This window comes from Bombina bombina, chromosome 5 (genome assembly GCF_027579735.1).
Source record: "Bombina bombina isolate aBomBom1 chromosome 5, aBomBom1.pri, whole genome shotgun sequence".
NCBI lineage: Eukaryota > Metazoa > Chordata > Amphibia > Anura > Bombinatoridae > Bombina > Bombina bombina.
This window is the reverse complement of record NC_069503.1, coordinates 988,616,112-988,629,733: the sequence shown is the minus strand read 5'-3', so window position 1 is coordinate 988,629,733 and position 13,622 is coordinate 988,616,112. Positions and strand designations below refer to the sequence as shown.

The 13,622-nt window shown below is 40.0% G+C and overlaps 1 protein-coding gene across 1 annotated transcript in view; it reads right to left on the bottom strand.

Annotated features, from left to right (window-relative positions):
* The window catches only part of LOC128661685 (probable C-mannosyltransferase DPY19L4), a 139,320-nt gene that overhangs the window by 39,230 nt on the left and 86,468 nt on the right, over positions 1 to 13,622 (bottom strand). The window contains exon 9 of the mRNA XM_053715911.1: positions 12,322 to 12,445. Within this exon, the coding sequence (XP_053571886.1) occupies positions 12,322 to 12,445 (124 nt within the window). The remainder of the gene's footprint in view (positions 1 to 12,321; positions 12,446 to 13,622) is intronic.

Genomic DNA, 13,622 nt, shown 5'->3' with positions numbered 1-13,622 from the left:
GAGGAGGTAAAACCTATATATAGAAAGATAGAATGGGGAAGAGGCTGGCTAAGAGGGATAATTTGGTCCTTAGCAGAAGCACTCCTAGATGAGTAAGTGATCTCTAGACAAGAAGAATATAAAATGTTCAGTGACATAATATAACTCTATAAATGTTTCTATATTGTTGATTTGTTGGTTTGGTTTGTTTGTATTTAAGATGTTGATATTTTATGTTGAAAATACACACCCCGCGTTATCTTACGCCCTGCAATGAGTATCATTCTAAAGGAGATTAATGAAGAGTAATTACAGGGGGAGAACTTAATAAGAAAAACAACTCCACAGAAGACCATGAAGAATAAAGTTTGGAAAATATAAGTTAAAAATATATCTAACTGTCAAATTCTTCAAATGGGTCAGCTTGGGATGAGACATACGAAAGCTTAGGAGACTCAAATAAGGGGAAAACCTCCAGAGATGAACACCCTTATGTTAAGAAACTATTGTATTGTGATATCTGTTGTACCCAAAACATGTAATGTATGTATGATTCCTATGCAAGAAGGAGAGGAGTTAATAAAAATCATTTCAACTAAAGGGCAATGCCCATACAAATGCCCCTTTAGGGGCAATGGGTAGTTTAGGTTTTTTTAGTGTTAGGTTTTTTATTTATTTTGGGGGGTTTGGTGGGTGGCGTGTTTTTACTGTTAGGGGGAACTTAGTATTTTTTTAAACGTAAAAGAGCTGTTTAACTTAGGGCAATGTCCTACAAAAGGCCCTTTTAAGGGCTATTTGTAGTTTAGATTAGGGGGTGTTTTTATTTGTGGGGGGGGGCTTTTTTATTTTCATAGGGATTAGATTTAATTTTTAATTTTTGATAATTTATTTTGTTTATTTTTTCTGTAATGTTAGATTAATTTTTTTGTAATTTAATGTTAGGATTTTTTATTTTAATTGTAATTTAGTAGTAATTGGGGTAATTTAGGGAGTGTTAGGTTAGGGGGCTTAGTATTTAAATTAGTTATTTGTGTTGAGGGGGGTTGGCGGTTTAGGAGTTAATAGGTTAATTAGGTTTATTGCAATGTGGGGGTTTGGCGGTTTAGGGGATAATAGTATAATTAGTTAGTTGTCGTTGTAGGGTTTAGCGGTTTAAGGGTTAATATTGTAATTTATTTAGTTGGCGTTGTGGGGGGTTGGCAGTTTTAGGGTTAGGTAGTTTGTGTTGTGGGGGTTTGGCGGTTTAAGGGTTAGGTTTTTTTCTTAATAATTTGTGCGGGTGGTTAGGTTTTTTCTTTCTTAATACTTTGTGTGGGCAGTTATGTTTAGTTTTTTCTTAATAATTTGTGCGGGTGGTTAGGTTTATTTTTGCTTAATACTTTGTGCAAGCGGGTAGGTTTTTTTTTTCTTAATACTTTGTGGGGGCGGTTAGTTTTTTTTATTTATTTTTATTTATTTCTTGCGGGCGGTTACGTGAGGGTTTTTTTACGGCTTCGTTAGCCTACACTGCATCCAGGTGGATTCCGAAAATGGCAGGGTGGTGAAAGAATCCACCTTACTTTGCTTCACTGTATCCAGGTGGTTTTTTTAGGCTGCCATACGCAGCCAACATTCCTTTGAGGATGCGTGCGCAACTGCCGATGGCGACGGACACGTTACAAATGCGATTATAGTATAGATATGAATTAGCTGATTTTGTATTTTGAAGCCCCAACCTAATAAAATGTGTTGAGCTTGTAGGTATAATCAGATCTCATTACTTTATCACATTGTGTACATATACTGTACATGCTTCTTTATCTTATATCTGTCTGTAAACCAATCACCAATACTTGGAGAGAACAATGGAAAAGTAACATTTTATTACCTTATCTCTTCTATACCCCACTGGGAGTGTAATTTCTGCTACTTACTGTGTTAACACAGCTTGGCCTTTAGGCCCAAAACTTTCAGGATGGGTGGGGATACCACAGGCTAAATAAACTATTTCAAATGCCAATATAAGGGTACTGGGTAATTTAAAGTGAATGTACATTTTTAAATGATAAAGTACCCAGTTTTTAAAAATCCAATTAAAAACAGGGGCACTTTAATTCATCAAAATTTACATTTCACTTGTGTTGTGAAAAACATAATTTATGCTTACCTGATAAATTTATTTCTCTTGTAGTGTATCCAGTCCACGGATCATCCATTACTTGTGGGATATTCTCCTTCCCAACAGGAAGTTGCAAGAGGATCACCCACAGCAGAGCTGCTATATAGCTCCTCCCCTCACTGCCATATCCAGTCATTCGCCCGAAACAAGCCGAGAAAGGAGAAACCATAGGGTGCAGTGGTGACTGTAGTTTAATTAAAATTTAGACCTGCCTGAAAAGGACAGGGCGGGCCGTGGACTGGATACACTACAAGATAAATAAATTTATCAGGTAAGCATAAATTATGTTTTCTCTTGTTAAGTGTATCCAGTCCACGGATCATCCATTACTTATGGGATACCAATACCAAAGCTAAAGTACACGGATGATGGGAGGGACAAGGCAGGAACTTAAACGGAAGGAACCACTGCCTGTAGAACCTTTCTCCCAAAAACAGCCTCCGAAGAAGCAAAAGTATCAAATTTGGAAAATTTGGAAAAAGTATGAAGGGAAGACCAAGTTGCAGCCTTGCAAATCTGTTCAACAGAGGCCTCATTTTTAAAGGCCCAGGTGGAAGCCACAGCTCTAGTAGAATGAGCTGTAATCAGGAGGCTGCTGTCCAGCAGTCTCATAGGCTAAACGGATTATACTCCGAAGCCAAAAAGAAAGAGAGGTTGCCAAGGCCTTCTGACCTCTCCTCTGTCCAGAGTAAACAACAAACAGGTTAGATGTTTGGCGAAAATCTTTAGTAGCCTGTAAGTAAAACTTCAAGGCACGGACTACGTCTAGATTATGCAAAAGACGTTCCTTCTTTGAAGAAGGATTAGGACATAATGATGGAACAACAATCTGTTGATTGATATTCTTGTTAGAAACCACCTTAGGTAAAAACCCAGGTTTTGTACGCAGAACAACTTTATCTGAATGAAAGATCAGATAAGGAGAATCACAATGTAAGGCAGATAACTCAGAGACTCTTCGAGCCGAGGAAATAGCCATCAGAAAAAGAACTTTCCATGAAAGAAGTTTGCTATCAATAGAATGAAGGGGTTCAAACGGAACCCCTTGAAGAACTTTAAGAACCAAGTTTAAGCTCCATGGAGGAGCAACAGGTTTAAACACAGGCTTAATTCTAACTAAAGCCTGACAAAATGCCTGAACGTCTGGAACTTCTGCCAGACGCTTGTGTAAAAGAAAAGACAGAGCAGAAATCTGTCCCTTTAAAGAACTAGCTGATAATCCTTTGTCCAAACACTCTTGGAGAAAGGACAATATCCTAGGAATCCTAACCCTACTCCATGAGTAATTCTTGGATTCACACCAATGAAGATATTTACGCCATATCTTGTGGTAAATTTTCCTGGTGACAGGCTTTCGTGCCTGTATTAAGGTATCAATGACTGACTCGGAGAAGCCACGCTTTGATAGGATCAAGCGTTCAATCTCCATGCAGTCAGTCTCAGAGAAAGTAGATTCGGATGATTGAAAGGACCTTGTATTAAAAGGTCTTGTCTCAGAGGCAGAGTCCATGGTGGAAAGGATGACATGTCCACTAGGTCTGCATACCAGGTCCTGCGTGGCCACGCAGGCGCTATCAATATCACCGATGCTCTTTCCTGTTTGATTTGGCAATCAGACGAGGGAGCAGAGGAAACGGTGGAAACACATAAGCCAGGTTGAAGAACCAAGGCGCTGCTAGAGCATCTATCAGTGCCGCTTCTGGGTCCCTGGACCTGGATCCGTAACATGGAAGCTTGGCGTTCTGGCGAGACGCCATGAGATCCAATTCTGGTTTGCCCCAACGGAGAACCAATTGAGCAAACACCTCCTGATGGAGTTCCCATTCCCCCGGATGAAAAGTCTGACGACTTAGAAAATCCGCCTCCAGTTCTCTACACCTGGGATATGGATCGCTGACAGGCGGCAAGAGTGAGTCTCTGCCCAGCGAATTATCTTGGAGACTTCTGACATTGCTAGGGAACTCCTGGTTCCCCCTTGATGGTTGATGTAAGCCACAGTCGTGATGTTGTCCGACTGAAATCTGATGAACCTCAGTGTTGCTAGCTGAGGCCAAGCCAGAAGAGCATTGAATATTGCTCTTAACTCTAGAATATTTATTGGGAGGAGTTTCTCCTCCTGAGTCCATGAACCCTGAGCCTTCAGGGAGTTCCAGACTGCACCCCAACCTAGAAGGCTGGCATCTGTTGTTACAATTGTCCAATCTGGTCTGCGAAAGGTCATACCCTTGGACAGATGGGCCCGAGATAACCACCAGAGAAGAGAATCTCTGGTTTCCTGATCCAGATTTAGTAGAGGGGACAAATCTGTGTAATCCCCATTCCACTGACTGAGCATGCATAATTGCAGCGGTCTGAGATGCAGGCGCGCGAATGGCACTATGTCCATCGCCGCTACCATTAAGCCGATTACTTCCATGCACTGAGCCACCGTGGGGCGCGGAATGGAGTGAAGAACACGGCAAGCATTTAGAAGTTTTGATAACCTGGACTCTGTCAGGTAAATTTTCATTTCTACAGAATCTATTAGAGTCCCTAGGAAGGAAACCCTCGTGAGAGGAGATAGAGAACTCTTTTCTTCGTTCACTTTCCACCCATGCGACCTCAGGAATGCCAGAACCATCTCTGTATGAGATTTGGCAATTTGAAAGCTTGACGCCTGTATCAGGATATCGTCCAGGTAAGGAGCCACCGCTATGCCTCACGGTCTTAGGACCGCCAGAAGTGAGCCCAGAACCTTTGTAAAAATTCTTGGGGCTGTAGCCAACTCGAATGGAAGAGCTACAAATTGGTAATGCCGGTCTAGAAAGGCAAACCTCAGGAACTGATGATGATTCTTGTGAATCGGAATGTGAAGGTAGGCATCCTTTAAGTCCACTGTGGTCATGTACTGACCCTCTTGGATCATGGGTAATATGGTTCGAATAGTTTCCATCTTGAATGACGGAATTTGTTTAGGATCTTTAAATCCAAAATTGGTCTGAAGGTTCCCTCTTTTTTGGGAACCACAAACAGATTTGAATAAAACTCCTGTCCTTTTTCCGTCCGCGGAACTGGATGGATCACTCCCATTACAAGGAGATCTTGTACGCAGCTTAGGAATGCCTCTTTCTTTATCTGGTTTGCAGATAATCTTGAAAGGTGAAATCTCCCTTATGGAGGAGAAGCTTTGAAGTCCAGAAGATATCCCTGAGCTATGATCTCCAACGCCCAGGGATCCTGAACATCTCTTGCCCACGCCTGGGCGAAGAGAGAGAGTCTGCCCCCTACTAGATCCGTTGTCGGATAGAGGGCCGCTCCTTCATGCTGTCTTAGAGGCAGCAGCAGGCTTTCTGGCCTGCTTGCCCTTGTTAAAGGACTGGTTAGGTTTCCAGGCCTGCTTGGATTGAGCAAAAGTTCCCTCTTGTTTTGAAGCAGAGGAAATTGATGCTGCACCTGCCTTGAAATTTCGAAAGGCACGAAAATTAGACTGTTTGGCCTTTGATTTGGCCCTGTACTGAGGAAGGGCATGACCTCCAGTAATGTCAGCAATAATTTCTTTCAAATCAGGCCCAAATAAAGTCTGTCCCTTGAAAGGAATGTTGAGTAATTTAGACTTTGAAGTCACATCAGCTGACCAGGATTTGAGCCATAGCGACCTACGCGTCTGGATGGCGAATCCGGAATTCTTAGCCGTTAGTTTAGTCAAATGAACAATGGCATCAGAAACAAATGAGTTAGCTAGCTTAAGAGTTCTAAGCTTGTCAACAATTTCAGTCAATTGAGCTGTATGGATGGCCTCTTCCAGGGCCTCAAACCAGAATGCCGCCGCAGCAGTGACAGGCGCAATGCATGCAAGGGGCTGTAAAATAAAACCTTGTTGAATAAACATTTTCTTAAGGTAACCCTCTAATTTTTTATCCATTGGATCTGAAAAAGCACAAATGTCCTCAACCGGGATAGTGGTACGCTTTGCTAAAGTAGAAACTGCTCCCTCCACCTTAGGGACAGTCTGCCATAAGTCCCGTGTAGTGGCATCTATTGGAAACGTTTTTCTAAATATAGGAGGTGGGGAAAAGGGCACACCGGGCCTATCCCACTCCTTACTAATAATTTCTGTAAGCCTTTTAGGTATTGGAAAAACATCAGTACTCACCGGCACTGCATAGTATTTATCCAGCCTACACAATTTCTCTGGCACTACAATTGTGTCACAGTCATTCAGAGCAGCTAATACCTCCCCAAGCAATACACGGAGGTTCTCAAGCTTAAATTTAAAATTAGAAATCTCTGAATCAGGTCTCCCCGATTCAGAGACGTCACCCACAGACTGAAGCTCTCCGTCCTCAGGTTATGCATATTGTGACGCAGTATCAGACATGGCTCTTACAGCATCTACGCGCTCTGTATCTCGTCTAACCCCAGAGCTATCGCGCTTGCCTCTCAATTCAGGCAATCGGGATAATACCTCTGACAGCGTATTATTCAGGATTGCAGCCATGTCCTGCAAAGTAATCGCTATGGGCGTCCCTGATGTACTTGGCGCCATATTAGCGTGCATCCCTTGAGCGGGAGGCGAAGGGTCCGACACGTGGGGAGAGTTAGTCGGCATATCTTCCCCCTCAACAGACCCCTCTGGTGACAATTCTTTTATAGATAAAGACTGATCTTTACTGTTTAAGGTGAAATCAATACATTTAGTACACATTCTCCTATAGGGCTCCACCATGGCTTTTAAACATAATGAACAAGTATCCTCTGTTTCAGACATGTTTGTACAGACTAGCAATGAGACTAGCAAGCTTGGAAAACACTTTAAAGCAAGTTAACAAGCAATATAAAAAACGTTACTGTGCCTTTAAGAGAAACAATTTTTGACAAAATTTGAAATAACAGTGAAAAAAGGCAGTTAGAAACATAGAAACATAGATATTGACGGCAGATAAGAGCCATAGGCCCAGCAAGTCTGCCCGACCTTACCTAACAGTATAAACTTATCTAGTTCGTAGGATAGCCCTATGCTTGTCCCATGCATTTTTAAAGTCCCCCACAGTGTTTGTTGCTACTACCTCTTGAGGAAGTTTATTCCATAAATCAATCACTCTTTCTGTAAAGAAGTGCTTCCTCAAATTACTTCTGAATCTACTACCCTTTAGCTTGAGCTCATGACCCCTTACACTAACAAAATTTTTACAGTGTATGTAACAAGTCAGCAGAGCATTGCACCCACTTGCAAATGGATGATTAACCCCTTAATAACAAAAACAGAATAATAAATGACAAAAACGTTTTTTAAACACAGTCACAACAACTGCCACAGTCTACTGTGATTGTTACCCTCCTCAAACACGACTTTGAAGCCTTTTGAGCCCTTCAGAGATGTCCTGGATCATGCAGGAAGAAGCTGAATGTCTCTGTCAGTATTTTTATCTGCACAGAAAAGCACTAAAATAGGCCCTTCCCACTCATATTGCAACAGTGGAAGGCCTCAGGAACTGTTTCTAGGCAAAAATCAAACCAGCCATGTGGAAAAAAACTAGGCCCCAATAAGTTTTGTCACCAAACATATATAAAAACGATTAAACATGCCAGCAAACGTTTTATATTACACTTTTATAAGAGTATGTATCTCTATTAATAAGCCTGATACCAGTCGCTATCACTGCATTTAAGGCTTTACTTACATTAATCCGGTATCAGCAGCATTTTCTAGCAAATTCCATCCCTAGAAAAATATTAACTGCACAGACCTTATTGCAGGAAAACCTGCACGCCATTCCCTCTCTGAAGTTACCTCACTCCTCAGAATATGTGAGAACAGCAATGGATCTTAGTTACTTCTGCTAAGATCATAGAAATCACAGGCAGATTCTTCTTCTAATGCTGCCTGAGATGAAACAGTACACTCCGGTACCATTTAAAAATAAACTTTTGATTGAAGTTAAAAACTAACTATAATACACCATTCTCCTCTTACTACGTCCATCTTTGTTGAGAGTTGCAAGAGAATGACTGGATATGGCAGTGAGGGGAGGAGCTATACAGGGAGTGCAGAATTATTAGGCAAATGAGTATTTTGACCACATCATCCTCTTTATGCATGTTGTCTTACTCCAAGCTGTATAGGCTCGAAAGCCTACTACCAATTAAGCATATTAGGTGATGTGCATCTCTGTAATGAGAAGGGGTGTGGTCTAATGACATCAACACCCTATATCAGGTGTGCATAATTATTAGGCAACTTCCTTTCCTTTGGCAAAATGGGTCAAAAGAAGGACTTGACAGGCTCATAAAAGTCAAAAATAGTGAGATATCTTGCAGAGGGATGCAGCACTCTTAAAATTGCAAAGCTTCTGAAGCGTGATCATCGAACAATCAAGCGTTTCATTCAAAATAGTCAACAGGGTCGCAAGAAGCGTGTGGAAAAACCAAGGCGCAAAATAACTGCCCATGAACTGAGAAAAGTCAAGCGTGCAGCTGCCAAGATGCCACTTGCCACCAGTTTGGCCATATTTCAGAGCTGCAACATCACTGGAGTGCCCAAAAGCACAAGGTGTGCAATACTCAGAGACATGGCCAAGGTAAGAAAGGCTGAAAGACGACCACCACTGAACAAGACACACAAGCTGAAACGTCAAGACTGGGCCAAGAAATATCTCAAGACTGATTTTTCTAAGGTTTTATGGACTGATGAAATGAGAGTGAGTCTTGATGGGCCAGATGGATGGGCCCGTGGCTGGATTGGTAAAGGGCAGAGAGCTCCAGTCCGACTCAGACGCCAGCAAGGTGGAGGTGGAGTACTGGTTTGGGCTGGTATCATCAAAGATGAGCTTGTGGGGCCTTTTCGGGTTGAGGATGGAGTCAAGCTCAACTCCCAGTCCTACTGCCAGTTTCTGGAAGACACCTTCTTCAAGCAGTGGTACAGGAAGAAGTCTGCATCCTTCAAGAAAAACATGATTTTCATGCAGGACAATGCTCCATCACACGCGTCCAAGTACTCCACAGCGTGGCTGGCAAGAAAGGGTATAAAAGAAGAAAATCTAATGACATGGCCTCCTTCACCTGATCTGAACCCCATTGAGAACCTGTGGTCCATCATCAAATGGGAGATTTACAAGGAGGGAAAACAGTACACATCTCTGAACAGTGTCTGGGAGGCTGTGGTTGCTGCTGCACGCAATGTTGATGGTGAACAGATCAAAACACTGACAGAATCCATGGATAGCAGGCTTTTGAGTGTCCTTGCAAAGAAAGGTGGCTATATTGGTCACTGATTTGTTTTTGTTTTGTTTTTGAATGTCAGAAATGTATATTTGTGAATGTTGAGATGTTATATTGGTTTCACTGGTAAAAATAAATAATTGAAATGGGTATATATTTGTTTTTTGTTAAGTTGCCTAATAATTATGCACAGTAATAGTCACCTGCACACACAGATATCCCCCTAAAATAGCTATAACTAAAAACAAACTAAAAACTACTTCCAAAACTAATCAGCTTTGATATTAATGAGTTTTTTGGGTTCATTGAGAACATGGTTGTTGTTCAATAATAAAATTAATCCTCAAAAATACAACTTGCCTAATAATTCTGCACTCCCTGTATAGCAGCTCTGCTGTGGGTGATCCTCTTGCAACTTCCTGTTGGGAAGGAGAATATCCCACAAGTAATGGATGATCCGTGGACTGGATACACTTAACAAGAGAAATACTTACCTTTTAATCTTGACAGCCGCTGTATCTCTTCCCCCACCCGTCGCAAAGCCTCTTCCCAGGTCTAAAATGAGGAATCCGGCTTCCTCCAATCACGGTGTTGAATCAGACACTGATTAGAGGATGACCGATCCGTCTTTTCTGACGTATGAAGAGGCTTGCGACGACCGGGGGAAATCTCTGGAGCTGCTGTCAAGATTAAAAGGTAAGTATTTTCAAAACACAAGTGAAAATGTAAATTTTGATGAATTAAAGTGCCCCTGTTTTTAATCGGATTTTTAAAAACCGGGCACTTTATTATCTAAATTTACATTCCCTTTAATTACACGCCAGCAGGTAAAGTTTTAAACTGGGGAAATCAAGTGAAGTGACTGTGCCTGCAAATGCCAGATGCACACTCCCTTGCAAGAGACAGACATACTGACGGGATGCTTAAAAGTCCCTTTACAATGGGATAAGGCTACTAGGAGATAATTTTTTAGGTAAAATGTCTTTATTTTTTAATGTAGAGATGTTCATATGATGTTTTCAAGTGATTCAGCATCTGGGTAACGTGTCTTTAAAGGGTGATAGTCTCAAAATTAAAAATAGCTACAAGGCTTTATTAAATGCAGTTATAATATAAATTTACATTAAACAATATCGCTTCAGCACACACTATACTGTAGAATGTCCTTTTTACATTTACCACAGACATTTGAAACCCAATTCTTTTCCTTTCATGATTCAGACATTGGGCACTCAATTTTTCCAATTTACTTCTATTATCAAATGTGCTTAATTCTCTTTGTAATGCAGTACTGTGAGCTAGCTGAACACACTGGATGAGCCACCAATCAGCAGCTAGCTCTTAATATTGTATTGATGCTCCTGGACATATCTAGGTGTGCTTTTTAACATAGGATAACAAGAGAACAAAATAAATACATACTAGAAGTAAACTAGACAGTTGTTTAAAATTACATGCTCTAGCTGAATCATGAAAGTTTAATTTTAACTTCGCTGTCCCTTTAAAGACTGAAGAGTTGTCTAACTTCTGTACTAATACTTTTACTGGGTATCCCACTTCTAAAATAATATTAAACATTAACATATTTTTGCATCATACACATTTTTACAAGCAATCATTTCCATCATTTACCTTCTACAGAATTACCTTATAGAAAGTAATGCATTGTAGATAGCGGTTTAGCTTCCTGAATGATTGGCTAAAAATGAAACTATTTTGTTAATCGATTACCTATGACGCAAAATGAGTCCGATTTATAAAACTACATATAAAATAAAGAACACACCCACACAGTTTGGTGCAGCAGGTTAAAGTGAAGGTCAATTTTCATCAATGAGTGCCCGGTTTTTAAAAATATTTTTAAAAACAGGGGCATTTTCATTGATGAAAATTTACATTGCACTGGATTTGAAGAAATACTTACCTTTTACTTCTGCAAAACCGGATCGCCGATCTCAGCCTCAGTTCCTCTTTAAGGACGTCAGAAATGACAAAACCGGCTTCCTCCAATCATGGCTTGCACCCCAGAGCGTCCAGCTCGTGATACCCGGCTGTGATTGGAGGAAGCCAGTTTCGTCATTGCTGTGGTCTACAGCAGGAAGAAGAAGGAGGGGGATCGTCGATCCGGCTTTGCAGGAGTAAAAGGTGAGTATTTCTTCAAATCCAGTGCAATGTTAATTTTCATCAATGAAAGTGCCCCTGTTTTTAAAAGTATTTTTAAAAACCAGGCACTCATTGATGAAAATTGACCTTCCCTTTAAATGGTCAGTACCCACCTTGAGATTGTAATATAAAATGCAATTATGAATAATAAAACAACTTTGAAACTTATTTTCATTATTTATTCTGCTACCCTTTCACATAATTTAAATTATTTAAACTAGAAATGCATTCTGCAGACTTCTCAAGGCTAATCCTCCTGCATATATGTCTTTAATTGGCCTCAGCAGAGGTTATCAAATAACAAACTGGAGTTTGGCAATTGAAAAATGACTGCAGTAAACAAGATGTTAATTTGATTTGCAAATATTTACACTTGGCTAGTGAGTTACTAAATAGCAGAAATGTTTTCAAATTACAAGGTGGTTAGTATCCCTTTAATGTTTGCAGAAAATTGAGTAACAAAATAATATAAATGATAACCGGATCTGGCAAAAAGGTCAGCAGAAAGTTTTAGCACATCCATCTGTCCCAAGATTCATTTACCAAGCCCAAAGGTTTAGTCGAGACAGATCACCATTACATTGTTATTACTATTATCATCATTTCTAACAGTTATGGAGGACAATAAAACAGAAGACATATACATAAATTGCAGGTATACAGTTATAGATTGTAAGGGTAGAGGGCCCCACTCTTGAGTCACTGTAAGCTGTAAACCATCTTTACATAAAATGATTGACAGGACAGGTGGACTTGTGAGCTTACACTCTGTTACATTGTTCTTATCCATTTAACAGACAAAATAAATAATATGCCTTTCTTACCGATGCAGGTCCATTTAAATTATTTTTTAAAAAGCCAGTTAGAGCAGCAACTTGGCAGGCAAAGTATGGCAGCGCCCAGTTTTCTCGAACAGGAATGGAATATTCCATTCTGGTGGTATCTGTCCTGAAAGAAAGCGTAGAAGAGAACCGTACACAAAATAAGTTAAGTTCATGTCAGTATTTACATATTGAGGATTGGTTCTCCTGGACATTTTCATGTTGCTTCCTTTACATTCAATTAAAATGTTATTCTATGGTAAAGTATGCTAGAGTTGCATAACCCTTTAAAGCAAGTTTCTAATATAAAGGATTGGGAAAAATAGACTGCTTATACCAATTATTAACTCCAAGACTTGCAATCTTGGCAAAATTGGAGAAGCTGATTGGTCTGAAGGTGGCACACAGAGTATGTAACATGGCAATACCTCTGCATTATTATTTTTTAATGCATGTGTGCAAGAATCTTGCTTAAAGTGGTATACTGGGGGCTACCCTAGAATCTCCATTTGAAGGGACAGTAAAGTCAAATTAAACTTTTATTATTCAGAGAGAGCATGTAAGTTTTAACAACTTTTCAGTTTACTTTTATGATCTAATTTGCTTTGTTATCTTGGTAATCTTTGTTGAAAAGCATACCTAGGTAGGATTAGTAGAGGCACTGCACTACTGGGGGCTAGTTACTGATTGGTGGCTGCACATATATGCTTCTTGGTGTTTTCAGCTAGTTAACCTGTGTTCAGCTAGCTCCCAGTAGATCATTGCTGCTCCTTCAACTAAGGATAACAAGAAAATTAAGCAGATTTGATAATAGAAGTAAATTGGAAAGTTAAAATTGAATGCTCTGAGCCAGGAAAGAAACATTTTGGGCTTTATGTCCCTTTAAGGCACCCAACCAGTCTATATTTTTACTTTATACTCTCACTTCTATTGTCTAACCTTAACTCTTTAGCTGCCAGAGAGGTGAGCAACATATTGCATAATTAAACCATAAATGTATAATTACAAGGGGGTCCATTGCTATACAGGTGGTAGTTAACTGCTTTTTAGGAAATATTTTGTGCATAACCTAATACAAATTAGACACAGACACTTTGTATGAATGCTCAGAGACTGCTGTGTACAGCAACTAAACTGTATAATATATATACCTTTTTTATAGCTGATGTCTTGCTTTTTGCTCAGTATCCTCATTAGATGGATTTTTATAAGTTTCTATAACCCCTTAAACTTTTGAATCTATGTTTTAAAAACAGCCTTATAGTTACTTTTGCTTAGATGGCAAACTCTGTAACAAACAAGAT